The sequence below is a fragment of the Cyprinus carpio genome, chromosome A8, assembly GCF_018340385.1.
Source record: "Cyprinus carpio isolate SPL01 chromosome A8, ASM1834038v1, whole genome shotgun sequence".
NCBI classification, from domain to species: Eukaryota; Metazoa; Chordata; class Actinopteri; order Cypriniformes; family Cyprinidae; genus Cyprinus; species Cyprinus carpio.
The window spans coordinates 22280423-22303338 of NC_056579.1; the positions used below are offsets into that span (position 1 = coordinate 22280423).

At 37.3% G+C, this 22916-nt stretch overlaps 2 protein-coding genes across 4 annotated transcripts in view; one reads left to right on the forward strand and one right to left on the reverse strand.

Moving 5' to 3' along the window:
- Positions 1–6414, forward strand: part of LOC109045860 (anthrax toxin receptor 1-like) — a 50506-nt gene extending 44092 nt beyond the window's left edge. The window contains exon 18 of the mRNA XM_019063674.2: positions 5034–6414. Coding sequence (XP_018919219.2) covers positions 5034–5450 — 417 coding nt within the window. The 3' untranslated portion in view covers positions 5451–6414. The remainder of the gene's footprint in view (positions 1–5033) is intronic.
- Positions 6415–14128: 7714 nt separating this feature from the next.
- LOC109070649 (glutamine--fructose-6-phosphate aminotransferase [isomerizing] 1-like) overlaps positions 14129–22916 on the reverse strand; it is a 31652-nt gene continuing 22864 nt past the window's right edge. The window contains exons 14-19 of one of the 3 annotated variants that reach the window (XM_042762804.1): positions 19471–19585; positions 17243–17370; positions 16324–16491; positions 15394–15555; positions 14214–14275; positions 14129–14165 (exon numbers count right to left, since the gene is read on the reverse strand). In XM_042762804.1, coding sequence (XP_042618738.1) covers positions 14231–14275; positions 15394–15555; positions 16324–16491; positions 17243–17370; positions 19471–19585 — 618 coding nt within the window. In that variant the 3' untranslated portion in view covers positions 14129–14165; positions 14214–14230. Of the gene's footprint in view, positions 14276–15393; positions 15556–16323; positions 16492–17242; positions 17371–19470; positions 19586–22916 lie in introns of all 3 variants that reach the window. The other 2 variants (XM_042762803.1, XM_042762802.1) reach the window with 2 other exon arrangements.

Below are 22916 nucleotides of genomic sequence, written 5' to 3' on the forward strand. Positions count from 1 at the left end.
CATTAAGGAAGCCAAACCAAACAATATGCATCATGAAGCAAAGAGCAAAATAACGTAGAATTTCACTTAATTGATAGTGACGTTTATTGCATGCACTGTTTGCATTGTTTAGCAAACAATTATTAACATGCAAATCAGGGTGACACAAACGCACACAACAAAATCTGTACCGAACACAATTTGTGTGGCGTAATTTCCCATCTTGCAATGCTAGGTTATGAATGACTACTGCAATCTGACATAATTTACTGGCACTTTGTAGCATTCCTCTTTCACTGAGAAGCATGATTCGATTATGTCGAAATAGTAAAGATATTTATGCATAAATATGTACAACATGCTGTATGCAAAAGTTTGCACAACAGTTTAGTGATTTTTCCCCCATGTAAAAACACTGGCTATACCATAAAATGATGCTGCAATTAGTTAAAACAACTTAAAATTTGAAATAACCTAAATATCTTACCTAACTAGGTTAACTAAATGTATAATTTTAAGTCAAGCATAAACACCTTTTTTTTAAGTTGAAACACATTACTTATTCTAATGTTGAAATTTAAGTTGTATTAACTAATTGCATCAATCTTTTTTACTTTAACCCATTTTGAACAGTAAATGTTACAGTAAGTCACATTACTTAACATTAGCTAATGCATTAACTAACAATGAGAAATACATTTATTACGGTATTTTTAATCTTCGTTGACATTAGTAAAAATACAGCTCTTCATGTTAACTCAGGTCCATTAAATATTATTATTTTGTACTGGTAACTATCAATAAAAGTTGAAATAAACATTAAATAAGATTACTAAATGTTTTAGAAGTATTTTTAATTGTTAGTTAACAACTAAAGTTTAAGTGTTACCCAGTAAATTTAGTCCCTTACCAAAAACTGCACAGTCTGCACTCTGGTGAATGTGTGTCAGTCGATTGGAATTTCTATCATTGGTGGGTCTGACCCAGTTTCTTAGTGTGACGTGAGTTCGGTGGTTGTGTCTTCTGGTTTACATAGCAACTGTGTAAATGTCTGTCGAGCTTTGAGTGGTTCAAGACATCTTTTCTTCAAGACAAATCTTCATTTTCAAAAAAGAAAACAAAAATTAACTAGCTTTAGTGCAAGTTGCTGCCAAATGCTTCTGTCCAACTAGTCAGTGTGGTCAAGCTGATGCTACATATATACAAAAATCATGGATCTGTTGCTAATTACAAGCAGATGATATTTTACTGAGCTGTACAGTGATGCATGATAACTTCCAGACTTAAACTGGCCATTTGCATTGTAGACCAGTATGTCCATGTCAGGGTAATCATCTTTTTTTTTCTTATTTAATTAATTTATTTATTTATCTTCAATATTAGTTTAAATTGTGTTGGTTAATAGTTCATTTGTGACACCTTTGCACTGCAAAGATGCATTATTACAGTGGCTACAGTGTGCATAAATCATATCTAGTTGTGTAGTTGTGTGTCTAACATGTGCACTGATAAAATAACATCAATACTTCCTTTTCAACAGGAAGGTATAATTAGGTTTTTGATTTGTCATTTTTCTGCGAACTCTGAAGTTGAGTAAGTGGTGACAATAAGACAGTTTGAGTTGAGCAGAAGACAAAAGTCTGGGAATGAAGACCAGACATTTAACAGAGGAAGAGGACTTTTGATTTAAGCAGTTACAGAAGGCGGTATGAGTTGGAGGCATGTTCTTATTAAAACTGTGGGGTCTGGTGACTAAAATTAAAAAGAAACTAGAGTTGGCTGCTGTCCCGACTACTTCTGAGAGAGACAGTGTGGAGACAGAGAGAAGTTTGTTTGCATGCGTCTGCTAGATTAGATGAACCTTCTGAAATCAAGGCACAACCAAAGCAACAGTATTCAGAAAAATACGACAAAATGAAACTATGACTAAATTTGTACACCATACTTTGCAGTGTTTCCCATGATAAGACTGCTGTGACTCGAACTATAATGAAAACTAATGAAAAATATTTGTTGATGACCTTCTTTTCCATGACTAAGATGAGATGAAGATGAGACAACACCGGCTAAGTGCTTTTTTTTTTACTGAGGCTTTTTTTTGTGTGTGTGCTTATAGGTGAAGACAGACTAAATTAAATAAAAAAAAAAAAAAACAGACATACTGTAAAGCTAATTCAGATGAAGGAAGAGATGGAGTAGGCTGGTTCTCAGTTGGTTTTGCTTCAGGCCATAGATTTCATAGTGCACCCTACATACAATTGTTTATCAAACAAATGTAATCAATAATGTCCCTAAAATGAAACACTACAATTTATTAAAACCATAATAAACTGAAAAAGGAAAAAATGTATATGTAAAATTAGCAGCATAATAAAAACAATATCTTAAATTTCAATTGTCTGTCTCTCTGCAGACAATAATTCAACACACAAAACAATTTTAACAAATAAAATGTCTCAGCAGAACCTGTATTTAAAATATTTGAAGCATTTTCTAATTTTTTTTTTAAAGTTGACAGTTTGCCTTTTTTTTATAATTATGCACAATTATATTGTGTTAATAAGTGTACTTAAAGAAGTTTTTTTTTAAGTCCTAAGTCCCTTTGAAGTTGGCATAAGATGAAAATTCACCTCATCTACTGAAACACTGACATCTCTGTAACTTTATGTCAAGAGTATGTATTAATATGTCAAATTACAAATCAAATATGGCATCAAAGAAGGTTATTTAGCCTAAATAACTGCATATTCCTGACAGGACTAACTATCATTCATGCACATTCCAAGGCAACCAAACATGTGATTGGCTCTTTTAACTAAAACTAAACTATAAAGCTGGTCTTCTGTTTCTCCACATTTGCGGTTGTGATTTCTTCCATTTGTTTTTCTATGAGTAGTTGGTCTCTGTAACCTTATTTTTGTCTTATAGAGCTATACATACCAAATCCTTTCAGCCTTTGATGTTCTTAATTACAGTACATATTGTAAGCTCTTAACTGCATGAACTCTTACAGTGTGTGTGTGTGTGTGTGTGTGTGTGTGTGTGTGTGTGTGTGTGTGTGTGTGTGTGTGTGTGTGTCTTTCCTGGGGCCAGTGAGGGAGTTCTTCATTAGCTGACAGGAAATCGGGACAGAGAGTTCTCTAATTTTCCATAAGTGTTTCTAGTAAACAACCAACAACTAGCCTTTCCTCTGTGTATCATTAAAACTTGTCTGGCATTTATAGCTTCCTTCAACTACAGCAGAGAGAAAGACCAGCATGCCTCTCAGCACTGCAGTCTGCCTCTGAGTGTATGTTTGTCATGTTATTTATTGACGGTAAAATCCATCATGGTTGCTGCCCATTTCCCAAGCACATGCATTTGGAAATTTAAGACTAATATTCTGGGCTTATTCACTTCATCATAACTGGAGTCAATTACACACATTTATCATCTGCCACGTTGTCCTACACGATGGCAACAAAACAAGCAAACTCTCTCCAGTATTGTGAATTTGGTCTGTAGTACCCATTTCAACCACTAACAGTCAATATTATATACTGCACCTTTAAATATAAATGACTTGATTTACTAATTTCCAACTATTTTTATTTTTATTAATTTTTTATTTATTTTTATTTTTTTATTTTTGAGAAGTTTGATTCACTTTTCTTGTTTACATCAGTGGTTTTACATACATAATCAATCTGAAATCCAAGTAATTTTCTATTTTTCTTATATTATTTATTTTAATAATTAATTAATTTATTTATTTATTTATTGGACAGAATCTCTTTGGCATTGTGCTGATGCTTACATTGTTGCTATAGCAACCAGTGCATCTCATCTTGACAACACTGTTCTAATTTCACCACTTTAAAAATAACAGTGCAGACAGTCAGTCTTTAAAAATGAATCTATAATTGAATTTGTGTGCAGTGTGAACAAAGACATAAAGACTCAGAACCTCATAGCAACCCCTGACAACCACCCAGAGCCCCCTAGATACTACATGGCAAAATGCTAAACATAACTCAGAACATGTTATGAACTACATAGCAATGCCTTAGAACAGAACACCTTAGCAACTGCAACATGTTAGCCAGTGTATACTGTATATAGCAGCACTCTGAGAACAAGCCATAACACCTTAAGCAAATGCATAGCAACCTGCAAAAACTCATAAAGAACACAATAACACTGCCTAGCAACACCCTGGCAACCACCCATAACACTGTAGCAAAGGCATTGCTAAACGATGTTAGAACATGTTAGTCACTGCATACTAACACATTGACAACTACCAGAACACCCTAACAGCTTAATGGCAACATGCTAGAACACTCAGAACATGTTAATCAATGTATAGAAACACTTTGGCTGGCGCCGATAGTCTGTGGGCAGCGCGCCAACATATAGGGCCATTGCGCTTCAGGCGCCCCAGGTTCGACCCCTGGCTCACAGACCTTTCCCGATCACATTCCCCTCTCTCTCCCAATAAGGACAAAAATGACAAAAGATAAATCTAAAATAAAAAAAGAATGAAACACCCTGGCAACCACCCACAGCAGCCTAACAACTGCATGGCAACATGCTAAAAACCATTAAGAAAATGTTCTGCATAGCAACACCATGGCAACCACCCTAGCAACTGTATGCCAACATGCTAGAAACAATTCTGAAAAATGTTATCCACCGTATAGCAACATCATGACAGCCCCCCATATCAAACCAACTTTATGGTAACACGTTAAAAAAAAAAAAAAAAAAAAAAGTTAGCCACAACATAGCAACACCTTGGCAACCACCCAACCTGCTAAAAACCCCATAACATGTTGGTCACTGTATAGCAACACCCTGACAACCACCCACAGCAGCTTAACAACAGCTACAACATAGCAACAACTTGCCAAAAATGCCAAAATGCCCTAGCAAATTCATGACAACAGGATAAAAAAACCTCAAAACTTGTCAGTTGCCACATGGCAACACCTTGACAACAGGTAATCACCACACCACATTTTCTTTGAAAAAAAATGTGAAATAATTTGTTTTGTCTTCTCTTTCTCTCTCAGGGTCGCTGTATGAACTTCACACGCATTAAGTCTAGTCCCCCTCCACGCTATCCGTCCTACAACCACCATTCTTCACCCATCTACACCCCTCCATGCAACCTTAGCCCACCCCCTCCTCAGGGCCAGCTGCCCCCTCCTCCGCATAGTCCACCCACCTCCCTGTCCTCCGGCTTTCCTTCGGCACCATCTACGCCCCCACCTCACGCCATCAACCTGTCTCCACCCATCACTCCTCCTCCATCCTATTCTCCACCCCCTATCTGGTCTTCATCTCCTAACACTCTCTACTTTACTCCGCCCACATCTCTGCCCTCTCTTCCACCATCTCCTCCTGCCTCCCTGCCCCCGCCCCCTCAATCCCCGCCTCCAGGAAGAGCTCCTCCTCCAGATCGCCCACCTCCACGGCCTTGTGTGTAATGTGACACATTTGAGTGGACTACTACAAGGACTGGAAGTAAACAGGAAATATAAATTTTCCATATCCTCCTCAAGATTCCGTTGCTGTGTGGCCTAATGCAATAAAACTTAATACAAAGATCACCTGTGGCATCAAGGGCATTCGCTCCTGTGAAAGAGCAATGAAATGGAATACAAGCCACCATCAAACTCTATAGGGAGCAACAATCAGAATCACACACCAGGCATTGCAAAGAAATGGAAAATTCACCTACAAGTTTCTCAGCAGATGTTTAACCAAGCTTTGAGAATGGAAGTGGCTGGTTCCATTAATGGATTCATGGATGTTTCACAGTTGCATGCACATGGGACCATTTCATGAAAGAGATTTCCACAATAGAGGAAAGATAAAACATTTGGGGGGCTTTCTCATTCAGAGCAATTGAGAAAATATATGCACATTTTTGGCTTCACCATATACAGGTCTTCTTCATTAAATGGCAGAACTAAACATTGTGTCTCATTTACAAAAAAAAATCCATGGGTTACACTTATATGCACAGGAAACAATTCTGCCAGATTAAAAACTATGCACATAAATTGGTTTTTAACTTTCTTATGTTGAAAGACTGCATACCCTTATTTACTAATTTGCATAAACACACCCGTCTCTACATAAGGGTTTTATGTACAATATAACGCAACAAACAATCCCTATGGGAAAAAATACTTCCGGAACCAGAGCTGCTGAAAAAGTGGGCGGGCACAAATGCACTCTATAGAAGCGTACATGTGGTTTCAGTTGGTTCTAAATTTTACAGTAAATTTTGAATTTTTTATGAGAACATGCTGATGAATCACGATTTCTGCATGAAAATGTTTGAACACTAATTTTACGCACAAATAGGCAGTACTTGCAGTTAGTAAATGAGACCCAATTGTGTTTGAATCATTCTTGATGAAAAGGTTTTATTTCAAAAATAATTGTATTGTTATTGTTTGAAAGGTTTTTTTTCGAAAATAATTGTATTTGGGGGGCATAGGTAGCATTGACAGGGGGTCTTGCCATAGGAAAGCATACGGCTTGTGCAATAGTGATTTTAGTGGCTTTGATCGGGATGGGGGGCATGTTGCTTTTTGGTCTTTAAATTTATTCACAAAGTACCAGACCATAATGAATTAAAGGAGTAGTTCATGCAAAAACAGAAATTGTGTTATTATTCTATGATGATGAACTTATAGTGTTTCATTTTTGGGCTGTTTCTTAAGGATGATGTATGTTGAAGAGACTAAGGTGTTTATGTGCACGGACTTGAAACATCAGAGAAAAATCTGAAATGTTTGTAAACTAAGCAACATCACCTTACTTTGCACATGTCACAGTTTTAATGGTGTATGGGTGCATTATTAAAAGATTTAGTACAAATTATCATGCATTACACATGCTGTATGTATAAATCTATGTATCCCAGTGTTTTTTTTATATAAGGTTTTCCTTTTTGTGTGGGTGTTTTTTATATTGTTGATTGAGATTTTGAATAATGCAGCAAGAATTCTACTTCTGCTTTTTATAAATAACCACAGCAGAAGATTACAAATAGCCTTTCGCATTGGAAATGATTTTTGCCAAAGAAGCTATTTACAATCCAGAATCCAACACATTTGATATATGAGTTTGTTTTTGTTCATAATTACATGTTGTATATAACGTTGTCATAATACATCACAGTGTCAATTTCAACAATCCTTTGCTTCTAAAGAACTCTTGTCGTTTTCTGTCGAGTCTAAGCTATTGCAGTGCCAATGCAATGCCTATGATGCCAATGTTGTGATGCCAAAACCCTGTTTTGATGAAGGTTTTATGGGTAATTTACAGCAGAGAAATCATATATGTCCACGTGAAATCATATGCTTTTCAAAGGAATCATGTAAATGAATCATTCTCTTAATGACTTGGATCATGACTACATTGTTTTTTTTACTTTAACTATGTTCTTTTGTTTTGAAATAAAATGTTGTAATAAAAGTCATACTGGATCTCCTTATTTGTTACCACATGGTTCAAACAGAAGTAATATTCTCTAACAGTCTTTATTACTTTCTAAATAAAATGTCGAGTTCAACTTCATTTACAGGTAGTAACTGATTGCATGTGATCTGGATTACAATTTGTTATATTATGTTTCAGTCTGTTTTGTACAAAATAGTTTTGAGTTTGTACAGTCAAAGGTAGACACTGATTTTTTTTTTTTATAACCTAAAATATGTAAAATAGATTTTGTCATTGACTACATTTTTCATGATGTAATCTGTAATCGGTAACAGACTACAATTAATAAGTAATCTACCCAGCTCTGGACATTTATTAGACAATCTTGTGCTGATTTTCAACTCTGTAACATTCAACCCCAAAACGTTTCAATGTACAATCACAGGGGTGGCAACATTTTGATCCTTTTTGGAAAGAGAAATGTCATAGGTTATTTGGATTTCTGCGTAATTTGGTTATACATTTTTTTATCTAAACTTCATCTGATCTTAAGTCTGCTCAAAGAAATAAAAAATAGATGATTTCTTCCTTGGCCTGTGTTGTTCTTGACAGACATCTCTGGCAGCTCAGCCATCTCTCCTTAACTGATCCCCTTTAGACCAGGTGTAATTTAGTCCAGACAGCCGCTCTGTCAACATGTGTACAGAAAGCTGAGACGGAGACTATAAACCACTCTCGCCATCATAGATGTGTCCAATTTCAAAAGAAGTTTTCAAAAGGCAAGTTTTCAAGGTTTGGCATGAAATGTTTCAAGCACAGCCAAAGATAAGCAAATTAAACTCTGCTGGAAATCTAAATTGGGATTAGTATGCATTTTCTCCAGCGGAGCCCACGAGACCTACGAAACCTGAATGTGATGTTTTGTAAAGCTGGTAAAGTTAGTTCAACTCTCTCTCTCACTCTTTGACCCTGATAGTGATTGTGAAATGAAAATGATGAATGTACACCTAGATTAAACTGATACTACACACATTCCTATAAAGAAAGTACTTTTTAATGGTCGCAAATTAAGTATTTATTCAAACAAGCAAACCTAGTCAGAGATTATGTGATTTTAAATGCAACTATAGACTACATACTGTACACAGACAGCTACACATGTCAGGGAAGGGAGAAACGTAAGACCTGGAGAGGCATTGGAGTGGAGTGATCACTGAATGACGGTCCCTGCTCCACTCCATTTGAATCCAATGATGCAAACCTGCCTTCAGTCGATGTGCTGCTTAATGCTGCTTAAATGATGCTTTGTCTTGTTTTGGAACTTTTGGCAGAGAAAATGCAAACTAACTGGCTGAATATGGTCTGAAATGCAAGTTATTAACGTCTTGTTTGTAGAACTGTTGTATAAAGTATCACAATGGAAATCACGTTATGAACATCAGCACAACGGCAGTCTGTCTTGTGATAATACACAGCCTTGTTGTTACCACAGAAACATGACTGAACACAATTTCTGAAACATTTCGATAGGTCAAACTTTTTCTCACAGGAAAACTTTTCCATTATTATCTTCTCACTGCTGATTTTAATGAATTATAACTATTACTACTATTATTATGTTGGCATCCAGGCCAATATAATAGTTAAATTTATGTTCCTGGCAGACATTGTGGCTGAAGAAAGAGTGGATTTACCCACCCAAGGGAGTTAAAGTGAGCTCAGAGACCACATATGAAGCGGATGGCATGCCAGTGATGAGTTGCTGTGAGTGACAGGCCATTGTTAGTTAGCTTTCTTTCTTTAAACATTCGGTGGAGTGTGTTAAGCATCATACTCCCTGACCCACTTTCCACTCTAGCCAATAAAGCAATCCAGTCATCAACAACCATGACGCAGGCAGCTCCACTCCATCCACACGGCCAAGATCAGAGCTTAAATGTTTTCCTGCTCAGGAAGAACAACATTTTAGAAAGACATACAGCTCAAATCATCAAAACTGTGGTTACTATTTGGCATCAACAGAGGGGAAAATCATGTTAGTCTATGGCTTCAGTGGAGTGGGAGATCTCCATGTTTGTGTGAATGGCATAATGAGAACACCAGTGGGATTGCAATGCACAAAAGCTACTTTATTGTGGAAAAAAAAAATACAAAATAAATCTTTAAGACACTGGCCCATCAGTGGGCCCACTTGTTTTTACGTATATAACAGTAAGTTATCTTGACAAGCTATGTACAGTGGCCTCCACTAATATCATTACCCTTGGTAAAAATGAGAAAAGGTGGCTGTGGAAAAATGTCTTAATTGTTTAACCCATTGATCTTATATTATATATGTATATATATATATATATATATAACTTCTGTCATTGAAAACAATCAATTGTAATCACAGGAGTTTAAAAAAAAAATGTCTTTGTTAAATATATGTGTGCCACAATTATTGGCACCCTTTTAGTCAATACTTTGTGCTGCCGCCCTTTGCCAAGATAACAGCACTTAGTTTTCTCCCAAAATGGCTGATGAGGTAAACCATTTTTGCGTTGATTTTGATGTATGTTTTGATCATCATCCTGCTGGAAGATCCAGCCACGGCCCGTTTTAAGGTGTCTGACAAAGGCAATCAGGTTTTCATTTAATATCTGTTGATATTTGGTAGACTCCACGATGCCCTCTGGCAGAAAAACAGTCCCAAAACATTAAAGACCTACCACAATATTTAACTGTGGGCATGAGGTACTTTTCCATTTCACCTCTGGTGTTTATTGCTTTCATATGACCATAGAACCGGATCCCTTTCGAAGCTCCAGTAGTCTGGCAAACTGAAGACACTTGAGTTTGTTTTTGGATGCGAATAGAGGCTTTTTTCTTTGAACCCTTTGAAACAATTTATGGTAACATAGGTGATGTCGGTTTGTAGTTTTGGAGACTTTCTGATCCCAAGACCCAACTAACTTTAGCAATTCTCCAGCTGTGATTCTTGGAGATTTTTTGGCCACTAGCTCGAACTATCCTCCCTAACACTGCCAGCTGACTGGAATTTCTTAATTATTGCCCTGATGGTGGAAACCAGTGTTTCAGTGTTTTTGCTATTTTCTTATAGTCACTACCAATTCTGTGAAGCTCAACAACTTCTTGCCGCACATCACAGCAATGTTCTTTGGTCTTCCCTGTTTTGATGAATAACAATGGCTGCATTCCACTCCACTTTTAGACACGCACTCGCACAGATCGCATTTAATTTATCCCCAGCCCAAGCAACTCTGTATTATATCAATTATTATTATTATTTTTTTTAACATTTATACATCTGTAAGGGGAAAAATATAAACAATAAACCAACTCCATAGCGGATTCTAAGTAATCAAGGGCTTAGGAAGTTTCAGTTCAGCCCAGTGCAAGGCTTCTGCCAGTAGTGGGCACTCATGCAATGTAATCAATAACTTACATCTGAGTAAACGAGACGGAGGGAAGTTACCGAGTGAAAGGCCAAAGCCACTAGAAGACAAGCCTGCAACCTTTAGCCAAAAAAGCGTAACGGCTAACGCTAACACTTCCGGTTTGGAAGTACGTGGAAAAGGAGACCAGAGGCTGTTTTTTTTATTTATTTTTTTATATATATGTCAATAGAGGAGAGGCAGCACTAGACTGAATAAAAAGCTTCTTAGAGGCTCGACAGCCCATCGGCTAATTTTCAACATGTTTTACACCAAACAATACTTTTGGATTGAACTATTTTTAGAGTTTACACAGAAAAGTCACTGACTTTTTGCGTTAGGTGGGATACAGCTTACGGCCCTTCTCTTTTAGTCATATGGTATTCGTAATCGGCGATTGAGTATTGAGGGTCACTCTTTTTTTAAACCCTTTGTTAAACAATCCACTAAATACTCACTTCCTCATTACAGAGAAAAACATTTGAATAAATATATCAGCTATGAAATTAAACTAGCTTACTGTATAATTTGGCAGCAAAAACAAAATCGTGAAAAAAAAATATTATTCTGTTAACTATTTGTATTCTTACAAAATACATTCATTAAAATAAGATAGAAATCATGAGAAAAACAAAAGCTTCTAATAATCTTTCTGTGTGCAAACCTTTAATAATGTGAAATGCTTAAAACAGAGCAGCACAAAGCTCTTACGCACATCCAGAATGCAGAATGGAGCACTTGAAGCAACATGGAGTTGCAGCACTTACGCACATCTAGGGTGCAGAATGATGTGCTTGAAGCAACAAAAGTCACAGCGCGCTGCTCTCCACATGGTACAAACAAAGAGAAGAGAAATGAGAGAGCAATCAACTCCAGCAAGATGTTATTTTATGCAAATCCCCAGACCTTTATCTACACATCAAGTATTATAATGGGAATATATCATCTTGGAGAGAGAGTTTTACCGTGCTGACTGTCATAACTTGAACGTGACATGCTGTTTGAATGCTGAGCGGAAAATAACTGACAGCTGCAACAGAAGGAAGATCAATTTCTGTAAACTTAAATTTAACAATGTAAATATAATTCTGTCCCTCACATTGATGATATAGGCTATACTGTGCATGGAAACCAAACTGGTGCTCTTCTGTTTCCTTTGGTGTATGACTCCCCCTTGTGCTGTATAAAAAGCACAATAATCACGGTTGTCTGAAACAACTGCGCTTAGATCAAATAATCGCGATTAGACGGTTATTTAATTATTGCGACAGGCCCACCTTCAGAGCTATTGCCTTATATGACAATTCTTCAACCTTTGGTTACATGCCATTGATTGTAGATATTTTTGGTTCATGCCCATCTGGTGCTTTGAACAAAAGATTCAGTTGATATAAATCTTTATTCGTCTTGATTTTATGCACAACAAAATGTAATGAAGAAATAAAAAATAAAAAAAAAAAATCACAATATTTGGATCAAATGAAGTACAAAAGTACTTTAAATGCAAATAAAGTAGTACATAAAATATAACCCTTCTATACCCAATAAAAACAAAACATAAGAGAAAGACAAAATGGTCCCGTGGAAACAATCATAACTGATGGTGGCGTTGTATGGGGCGCGCGCTATGTAACAGCACACTTCATGTTCAGGGTTTTTCCTCTGCATCCGTTGGCAGTACTCATGTAAACCAGAGACACTCACGGCCTCCTCTGTAACAAGGCCTCTGAATATTCCACAAGAAAGGAATCAAAGAATGGAGGCCAAAAAGTTCATACATATATTTCAAGTACACAATAAAAGTGTACCTTCAGATTAATCTCAGTAACTGATTATTATAAATATGATACTTATACAGTAACTACAGGTACACTACTCACTACTATCACTACTTTAGGTTCAATGGGTTCAAAACATCTATGTGAACTGACTTTCTGTGAGAAGCAAATATTCAAACTTCCCGTTCTCTTTATCAAACCATGTAAGCATTTAATTTCATTTCAACATGGTTTTTAACATATCAGTAGATATTCATCAACCCATTCATGACTATTTCTATGACCCAGTTTGGCAAAAGCACATAGAAAGTTCACTAAATTTGCTAAAATTACTATATTTGACCTTTCATGTAGACAACAGGGTATCGTAGTCATTTAATCTAACTGTAACTTGAATATTTTACCTTGTTTTCTGACAGGTTTTTATTCATTTCATTGCAACAAGAATGAAAGAATCCTCTAAAGATAATAAACAATATGTACTTTAGGGTAACCTTTTGCATAAAGTATTTTTAATCATTAGTTATTGCATTTATTAATGCATTTATGAATCTAGGTTAATTTTAATTAAATTTAAATTTAAAAAATTCAATTTAATTTTAATTTATAAATATATTACTGTCCATTGTTTATTCATGTTGGTTTATTCATCTTGAAATGTTAAAAATGTATTAGTATATGTAGAAATTAACCAAGATTAACAAATGCTAATAAAAGTACTGAGTCATATTGTAAAGTATTAGCCAACCAACTTCATAAACCATAAAAGTTATGTTTTAAAGTCTCAAAGCAATGGATCGAGAAGACAGGATCTCTAGACCAAACTCTAGGGACATCTGTATCGGTTCAATGAATACCAATTCAGAAAAATAAAAGCGTAATTGTATCAAACCTCCTACAGGCCACTGTGTGCTCTGAGAACAGAAGGTTAACTATGGAAATCCCCACAGATATGAAATTCCAGATGATGAGAGGTCAACCCGGGAAAAATATGCTCATCAGTAACATCCCCTTAAATAGCAGCAACCTGAATAAACAAAATATTGTGCAAACTACCACGAAACACTGATTCACAGTTTTGTTTTAACTCCACATCTCACTAGAATTGTAATGAGGCTCTTGTGTTACTTATCTTTGCTTCACAAATGCTTATGTGTATTTGATGAGGAGCATTTTGAAGTGTTTCTGGGTCAAACTAATTTTATGAATAGAGCAAATGAACAATAAAAAGTCATAAGAGAAATGTGTTATAGGCCACACCAAGTGCCACTGAGTTACGAGTGCAGCTCTTATATCGCACCCCATACCACGCCACCCCAAAAAAAAAAAAAAAAATCACATTCCAGTCAGCAATGATATGAAGATTATATGATAATTCTTTGATAATGGTTTTATGTGTGATGAGGTTATATGCAGGTTCTTTAGGTTCATTATATGAACCTGGCATGTATTAAACCCTCTCTTCAATTGTATTCATGTCTTTGATAGTCTGTACTTGTGTGTGTGTGTGTGTGTGTGTGTGTGTGTGTGTGTGTGTGTGTGTGTGTGTGTGTGTGTGTGTGTGTGTGTGTGTGTGTGGCATCGAACAGGAAGCATTTACTCAACAGTCACAGACTTGGCCAGGTTCCTTGGGCAATCAACCTGTGTAGAGCAAGAAAAGAAGAATTAATAAAAACTAGGTAAGTAAAGTTTGTGAACAAACTTTGAAGTTGGCTTGAGAAAGCTTAGTCTGAAAGTTTGAAGCAGATGTAAAAGCTTCAAGTTTAAAAGTTTAGATAGATTAGATAGATGTTATCCATATAGTCATTAAGTAGCTTTGCTGGTGATACACAGCTTAAACACTCTATAAGTCTTGCTGTACAAATGTTTTGACCCCCTCAATGAAAGTCTGTGGGACTTTTGCATAGTTTTGACCATCCGTTTAACGAAAATCGTAAGTCTTATCAATTAGAAAGGATATAGCAACGTGAGTCAGGACAGCCTGAAGCTCTGACCCCGAGATTGGTGACTGAAGCTTAAAAAAAAAAAAACTCTAAGACAGGTGACCAAACTCGGTCCTGGAGGTCCAGTGTCCTGCAGAGTTCAACTCCAACCCTAATTAAACTCCTGAACCAGCTAATTAAGGTCTTCCTAGGCATTCTAGAAACTTCCAAGCAGGTGTGTTGAGGCAAGCTGGAGCTAAACTCAGCAGGACCAAGTCCAAGTGGTGATACAGTGGAAGATACAGTCCAAATTTTGTCTCAGTCGAACAAGAAGAAGAGGAAGAAGAAGAAATAGCATTTCAGTAAGTTGGCTTTCTCAAGCCAACTTAACACACACTATGGCCTGGTTTCACAGACAGGGCTTAGGTTAAGCCAGGATTAGGCCATGGTTCAATTAGGACATTTAAGTAGCTTTTATGTCCCTTAGATAAAAACACTATTGATGTGCGGGGGGTAAGAGTAATATGTAATATGATATAATATGTACTGAACATGAACCAATATTTTGCATTTTCTTTTGATCACTTAATTGTTCAGTTAAAAATGTGTTATTTAAGCCATAAAGTTGTCAAATCTTTAGCGGTGGGCCAACTGTTTTAGATTGCGGTTTAGGTTGTCTACTGCAAACGCAAATCTTTTGGGTGGATCTTGCTTTATGTAAACAGTATTTTACAGGGCTCAACAATAAGTATTTTTTGGTTTGAGCCAGTATTACAGATACAAAATACACATCAGGGAGGTCAGGAAGTGATGGAAGCGAGCGTGTAAGAGACTCACGTCGAATCCGCGGAGCACAGCGAGGTGGAAGGAGAGCAGCTGTAGAGGGATGACACTGAGGATTCCCTGAAGACAGTCCACACAGTGAGGCACTTTGATGGTGCGGCTGGAGTTGTTGATGGTCTCATTGTCCTCCTTATCACAGATCACAATCGGACGGCCCTACAACAGCAACATAATCACATCTACTTAAACAGAGGAAACACTGCAGAGACAGCTAGGGCTGTACAACATAGCAAGCTTTTAATTTAATCTATTCTTATGTGTTTTGTATACTGAATTGTGATTGATCTGCAACTTGATTTACAGCATATTTAATCATTTTACCATTAAAGGTAGGTTAGGCGGTTTCGGAGATTTTAGAGATGGTAGGATTAGTATGCTAAGTATGAGATCCCAGACTCCCTGCAAATCACTCTCCAAAGCCCCGCCTCCTCCAAAACACATGACCAGAGGCTAACCAAGCGACACGATGAGAGACGGTGTTAGTGGAGGATTGAATGCAGCGCTGTCAGATTATGTCTCATTCACCAGCGAGAAAACATTACAGTACAAACTGCATAATATTACAATAATAACGCCTTCCATTCTCGCTCAGTCTGCAATAGTGTAATGGAACTCTCTGATGATAACGGATCATGTGTGAAAGAGGTTTGCAAATACATGTTGACAGGCAGGTAAGACAGCCTATTGGACCTATGGTTCTACACCTTCTACAGACAACATACATTTATTTAGAAATGCATTTAGACCACTTAACTTAGTGATTGCTCTCAGGTGCGAAGAGACTTTCAACAAGAAATATTTTTGAACCAAATCACCTACCCTGCCTTTAAATTTGAAACTATTTTATATCTTGCAAGCAGTGGCATTACCTTCAGGACATGCAAATCTAGTAATGGTAAATGTGGACATTTGAATGACTCTTACCTGTCTAGCCACAACCTGCTGCAGTGCGTTCTGGCACTTGGTGTATGTGTGGTCTCTCGTGATGATCATTATGACAGGCATGAGTTTGTCCACTAGAGCCAGGGGCCCGTGCTTCAGCTCCCCAGCCAAAATCCCCTCTGAATGCATGTATGTGATCTCCTTGATTTTCTAAATGACACCCAAACACAAGCTTTAACATGCTACCTGGGAAGACTGAGTAGATGGGAACAAAATACAAAACAAAGCAAAAAGAAAACAGGCAAAATAAAGGGGGTTTACAAAGCAAGGCAAGGCAAACAAAGCAAAACAAAAAGTAAAAGCAAAAAAAAAAAAAAAAAAAAATGAAGCAAATACAAAAGAACAACTGTTGCATAACCTCAATTAGAGGGAAAAAAATATCTCAAGAACATCTCAAGTACATAGGTACATATGCACATTTTTGTGGTCAGAGCTGGCTAATTCCTCAATGACAGTTTCACCATCCTCTCTTCCAGTGAATGCAGGGTTTTTTCTTAGCTAACACAGTCAAACTGCTTCCTCTGTTTATCTGTGGTTAGACTAAATGAGGCCAGACTTCTGGAAAATTCTGAAGTCTATCAGTTAAGATTCTTATTTTCTTCCTTGTTCTTCCCTTTTTCTGTAGGACTTGGATGTACAGGTCTTAAATGTGAAACAGACATTTCAATCAGTGTAAATTAACCAAAAATCAGAACTAGAGGGCTGCCTGGGAGACTTAATTAAAAAGGAAAGCTCATCCAAAAATGAAAAATGTCTTTTAATCATCACCATATCATCGCAGACCTGTATGACTTACTTTATTTTGCTTAACAAAATAGATATTTTGAAGAATGTTGGTAAACTGTTTTGGTCACCACTGACTATTGTATGAAGGAAAAGGGAAGAGGGCATGTAATCTAACCAAAGCACCCTCCAGGCAGGTGGCGTAGTGGTAGCCTCGGCCCATGATGAGAACACTCTTCTGCTGATACAGCTCAGCTGCCAACTTCTGAATCTCCTCGTCCAGGCTCAACACCTCCTTGATGAGATCTAGAGGAAGACACGGCTAAAGGTCAACATTGTGGAATTTGTACATGTACAAAATTATTCAACCCTCAAAAAACAAATTTGGTGCAGAATCTTTTATTCTTAAGCTCCAATAAATGCTGCTGATAAGTGCTTAGAAACTTCTACTGCAATCTTGGCCCATTCCTCACATAAAAAAGCTTCCAGATCACTGATAATGTTTGGTTTTCACATTGCCACTGCTTTAGTCAAATTCAACCAAATATTTTCAATGAGGTTTAAATCTGAAGACTGACCCCTGAACCAAGCATAAGTAGATTTGGATGAATACTTTGGGACAGCTGTCCTGCTGGAAAGTCCAGGGATCATCAAGCTTCAGTCTATGCACTGAAGCATCACAATCTTTGCCAAAATGGCCTGATACTTCAATTAATCCATGATGTTTTTCATACAGTCAAGATTTCCACTCCAGCAACAGCAAAGCAGGACTGCTCTACCTCCGTTTTGGACCATGAGATGGTGTTCTTCTGCTTATAAGCAATGCCGTTTTACACCAGACATACAGCAGATCCAGTGGGTCCAAAAAGTTCAAGATTGGTCACTTCACTCCATAAAATATTCTTCCAGAACTCCACAGGTCTATCTAAATGAATTTTAGAATCTTCAAGTCAGCATTTTATGTTCTTTTTGGTGAAGAGTGGCATTCGGCAAGATACTCCATCATGAAGGCCATACTTGTCTAGTGTTTTCTTATACTCTGTATTTTTCCTCCTTTCATCGGTTCATCATGCAACATTTCATGATACTGTGAAAGCTAAGGAATGAGGCTGCCAGCTGTGTCTCTAGGAACTTTTAGTGACTTGGAAAGACTTTCTAATGTAATAAAACTATTTCTTCTCTAGAGCTTTTGAGAGAGCTCTGTTGACTTTACCAGATTTGATGCTCACGTCAGCACATGCATGGGCTAAATTTATGTGCGTGTAACAGCACAAGCTAATCCTGCTTTCTAATAGAGCTGCTAAAGGCTTAATTGTGTTTTAAGACAACATTGTTCCCTACTATAAAAATAAGTGACTTAAAAACAGCAATGCTGAATAGGGGTTGAATAATCATGAAATAGCTGTGTTATAAAAAAGAAAAAAACTATAACTCAAAAATATTTAATTATATATGGACATTATCACTTTTAATATGCCAGTAAACTGTTATAGATTCATTTTTTTAATATAAAATTCTAGATCTTCAAAAAAGCTTGCATTTGTAAAGTGCTCAAGTATTTGTTTGTGTTTGTATAATATTGCATTTGTAAAGTGCTCAAGTCTCTGATTGCGGCTGTATACTAATTTATTTAACTTATTTTATTTTTCTAATTTATTTTAATTTCATGTATTTTTTAAAGACCCACTCAATTGAAACCTTTAACAGACCAAAAGGGGGCGAATTACCTTGTGTGTATGTGTGTAGTATAAAACTAGATGCTAAAACATATCAAACTTGCTCAGCAAGAATCTTTCTAAATTGCTGCTCCATCATGACAGTAGTTGAACTTTAAAGAAACAACAGAGGCCTGCTGTAGCACCCCTTGTGGTAAGACCGAGAATGACACAATGACATTTAATCTATTGCATACATACGTTTTGAACCAAAGACTGCAAATACAGTATACAAAACATGCTAGCATTAATGACAGAATCAGCAGTTCTCCAAAATGAATAGTGTGCTGGAGTGCAGGGGGAACTTCATTAACCGGCTGCCAATACATTCCTGACCTTATTGGCTTGGAAGCAGAATGAAAACTCCACAGAGGGGGAAAGCAAGAAGCGGAGAAAGATGGGGGAAGGGGGGCACCCCAGCAGACACTTGCGGTCCAATAAAGGCTTCCAACAATGGCGGAGAGAGCTGGCTAAAGCCATCTGCTCCTCTCTGCACACCAACCCCTGAGCGCATGCACTTACACGCACATGGAGCTCTATGACGTCAGCGTCTCACCATCATAAATGTACACAAAAAGCACATGTGCACAAAAACAGAAGTTTTGAATGCATTTATTAAATTTACTATTGTGACTGATGACTGGGATCAATTCTAAAACTTTCACACACACAGAGCTGTATTCGTGTTTACCTGGCAACACTTTGAGGCCTTGTATGATTTCTCGTCTGCGTGGCTGCACTGAGATTCTGTCATCGCACATCAGCAGGGCAAACATGATGAGAGCCACAAATTGACTTGTGTATGCCTGCAATAAACAAAAACACACAGCACAAAACAGTTCACATGAGCTCAAAATGCAATTTGTATTAATTGTTACAAATGTGGGTTAATCCTACAGTGTAATCTAGCCCACAGTGGCCCCACAAAGTAATTATACATTGAAGCTAGGTTAAAATAAGTATTATTATCATGGTGTTATTTGATTGATTATTATAAAAAGAGGGGTATATTATACTTTTGTTTTTTTTTTTATGGGAGTTTTAGAATACACTAAAAATCACTGCCACATCAATTCAAATCATTGCAAAAATGTCTTCAAAAAGTTAGTACATATATGTCACTTGCTTTAATATTTTGCATTCAAGGCAGAGACATTCAGACATTTTTAAAACTGGCTGAAGTATCCAGACACATATTGGGGCCACCAAGATGTCTGACAGATGTTCTCTGTGCACCAATTTAATAAAAAACAGCAATTCCCAAGATGCATATTTGATCTGCAGAGTCTCATTCTATTAGGAAAAAAGCACATTCTACACCAGGTCAAATGACAAAGCGGGAGAACTTGGGTTGCCAAAAACACTGTATTGTATTTCAGTCAGGTGTTATAAAAAAAAAAAAAAAAAAGAAAACTAAAAATGTTTTGGTTGAATGATTTGCCATATAAAACCAGGGAAACGAGTAAAAAAAAGGTGCTTCCTATTTTTCTCTCCATGTCCATCTCTCACAAGCGCCTTTGATGCCAAAGCCTCTGTGGCTTGTAAATCGATTTAACGGCATTCCTCAACACATACGTTGTAACATTACATGTCTGAATGTAATCTGGTGCTATGCCATTATCTTTCAGACCATATTAAAGCCACTCTAAGTAAAATATGAAGCACATTTAGGAAGCATTCAGGACGTCTGACAACATGCTCTGGCTTACTTGCAGATCTTTGAATTCATGCAAGAGGAGTAGAGGTAGAGGAGCCCTGGACCAGACACCCACCCTCGCAAATCACTACCACATGAGCACTGATCCATGGATGCTTTTCATCTGTGACAGTTCACTACCTGCAGGGATAGAGTTCTTGTACCATCTGAGGTTAAGTAGTTTGGTCAAAGTTGTGTTGGCGACTGGGAATGACAGATTATGATCTTGGTGATCCATTAGATTCCATTAAACAGCATACGTTTTAACCAATTTACCAGAGTTCCAATGAACAGTAATCCAAAACTTCTGCATGGTTTTAAAAGACAACAAGTTTCTCAAATTTTAACAGAAACCCAAACCTTGTGCAAACCTGAAGTTATACAAAAATAGACAAATAAATAATAATAATAATAATAATAATAAATAAATAGATGCAAACTCAACTCTAAACCAGTAATAAATAAATAGATGCAAACTCAACTCTAAACCAGTCAATTTGTTTTGTTCCATTGGACTCAGGTCAAGTTTCAGACCTCTGCTTCGCAGTGTCATGCAAGGTCCTGAAATGCTTTGTTTTCTGCAAGGCTTTAATATTATTCTAGAATTCATTGATGAATTCATGGGTTGATGGAAATGATTTTAGACATTATTTTAATAGATTGAGTGTTTGTTTAATATTTTGTTTTCTCTAGTGCTGGCTATTATTTTAAAGTAGTCCAGAATGAAATGATACAAAAGGTTTACATGCATGCAAGTCAAGAAATGCTTTGTTTTCTATAAAATATGCATCTTTAAGATCACCTAGAATTTTCCATCTCTAATAGCCGAGGCTCGATTTGATTAAAAAGCAGTTCTAAGATTCATGTCCTCTCTAAAACCCGCCTTCCCATGAGCACTACTCTGCTCTGATTGGTCAGATGGCTTGTCACCATTTTGTCTGTTGTGATTGATTTACCTACACTGCCTCTTAAGATGTCCTCAGATGGCCCAGTCTGTTGTGATTGGTTTACCGTGTCGGAAATGATACGCCCATTGCCATAGTTCTGTATTGTGAATGCTCAATATAAAATATAATATCTATTATTTATCATACTTACAGGTTGTGACTCAGTAGAGCCAGCTGGTCTGAATAAACTGGGTACTGAGCCGTCTTTCAAGAGCAAGCATTCTGTGAATCCCACATTGAACTTCCCGAGATTAGAGAAGCAGTCGTCAGTAAAATAGCGGAAACACTAAAAAAGATGGGTTGTACTGCTGTGGTACAGTGGAAAAAAATTATTTTAACCGCTGATTCTTTGCAGCCTCATCTTTCAGAAATGAAAATAAAACAAATTTACTTTCACAGCGTAGGACACAGCGGCTTCTCAAAATGATGTTTACCACACAAACAAAATACAGTGTTTGAGGGCGGGTCAAGTTGTCTGTAGAACATGCGGCCGTCACATGTCACCTGTGATGGCTGTGTGGGAATTCAAATTACTGACAACTCATTTAGGCCGTTGCATATCTGTTCCCCTTTTTTCATTTCAGTAGGAGCTGAACAGGAGATGGATCCAGCGAGGGTCAAGCAGAGCCACAAAAGACTTGAGTGACTTATAGCCACTGGAAAGAAAAAAAAAAAATCCGTCCACTACAGAGGTGTCAATGGGCAGCATGACATAATTAAGACTTTGAAAACAGTGATGAATAAAGAACCCCTAGGGAAGCACTGAAAGTTTTAAGCATGGAATCATGAAGGAATCAAAGCTTGCCACAGCAGGAATATTCTAAAAGACCAGTGGCCTCATGGGAGAGGGAGGACTGCAATCACAGCAGAATCAGGCAAACCAAGCAATGTGTCACATCTACATCAAATACAGCAGCTCACAAGATGGGCTGGGCATAAGCGAACTGACTGCAAGCTGTGCTGCAACTGGTGTAATTTGGCAAAGTGGAAGGAACAGTTGGAGGGTGTCTGTTGCCTGGAAAATTGCTGACTGCAAAGATGTTTGATTGGCAGCAGTCTCGCACAGCCAGACCTTCAGACTGATGGCTAAGTTCCATCCAAAAGGCCATATGACTGACAGGTAAAGCAACCAATCATGTTTAGTTTTGTGCCGCATCATATTTAGGGGCGTGGAAATCCCACGATAACAGACCTGTGTGTAAAACTCTTGGACTTATTTAAAAGAGTCCAAGCTGCGAACTTTACATATGTCACATACTTTTGAAAATCCAGCATTTAGCTGATCCTGATAAGCACTCATTGTCACAGTTGTAAATACGACAGCTTTCTTCTTCCATGAGGGGGTTTGGCGTCATGACATCTGTTTCCAGGTGGAACATTAAAATGACACACACGTCTCCTGGGAATTCTATAGATGCAGTGATCGTCGTCAGATGACGACTTTGAAACTCCTGAAGTGTTTCCAAATTTGTGTGCCATATGCATCAGACGTTC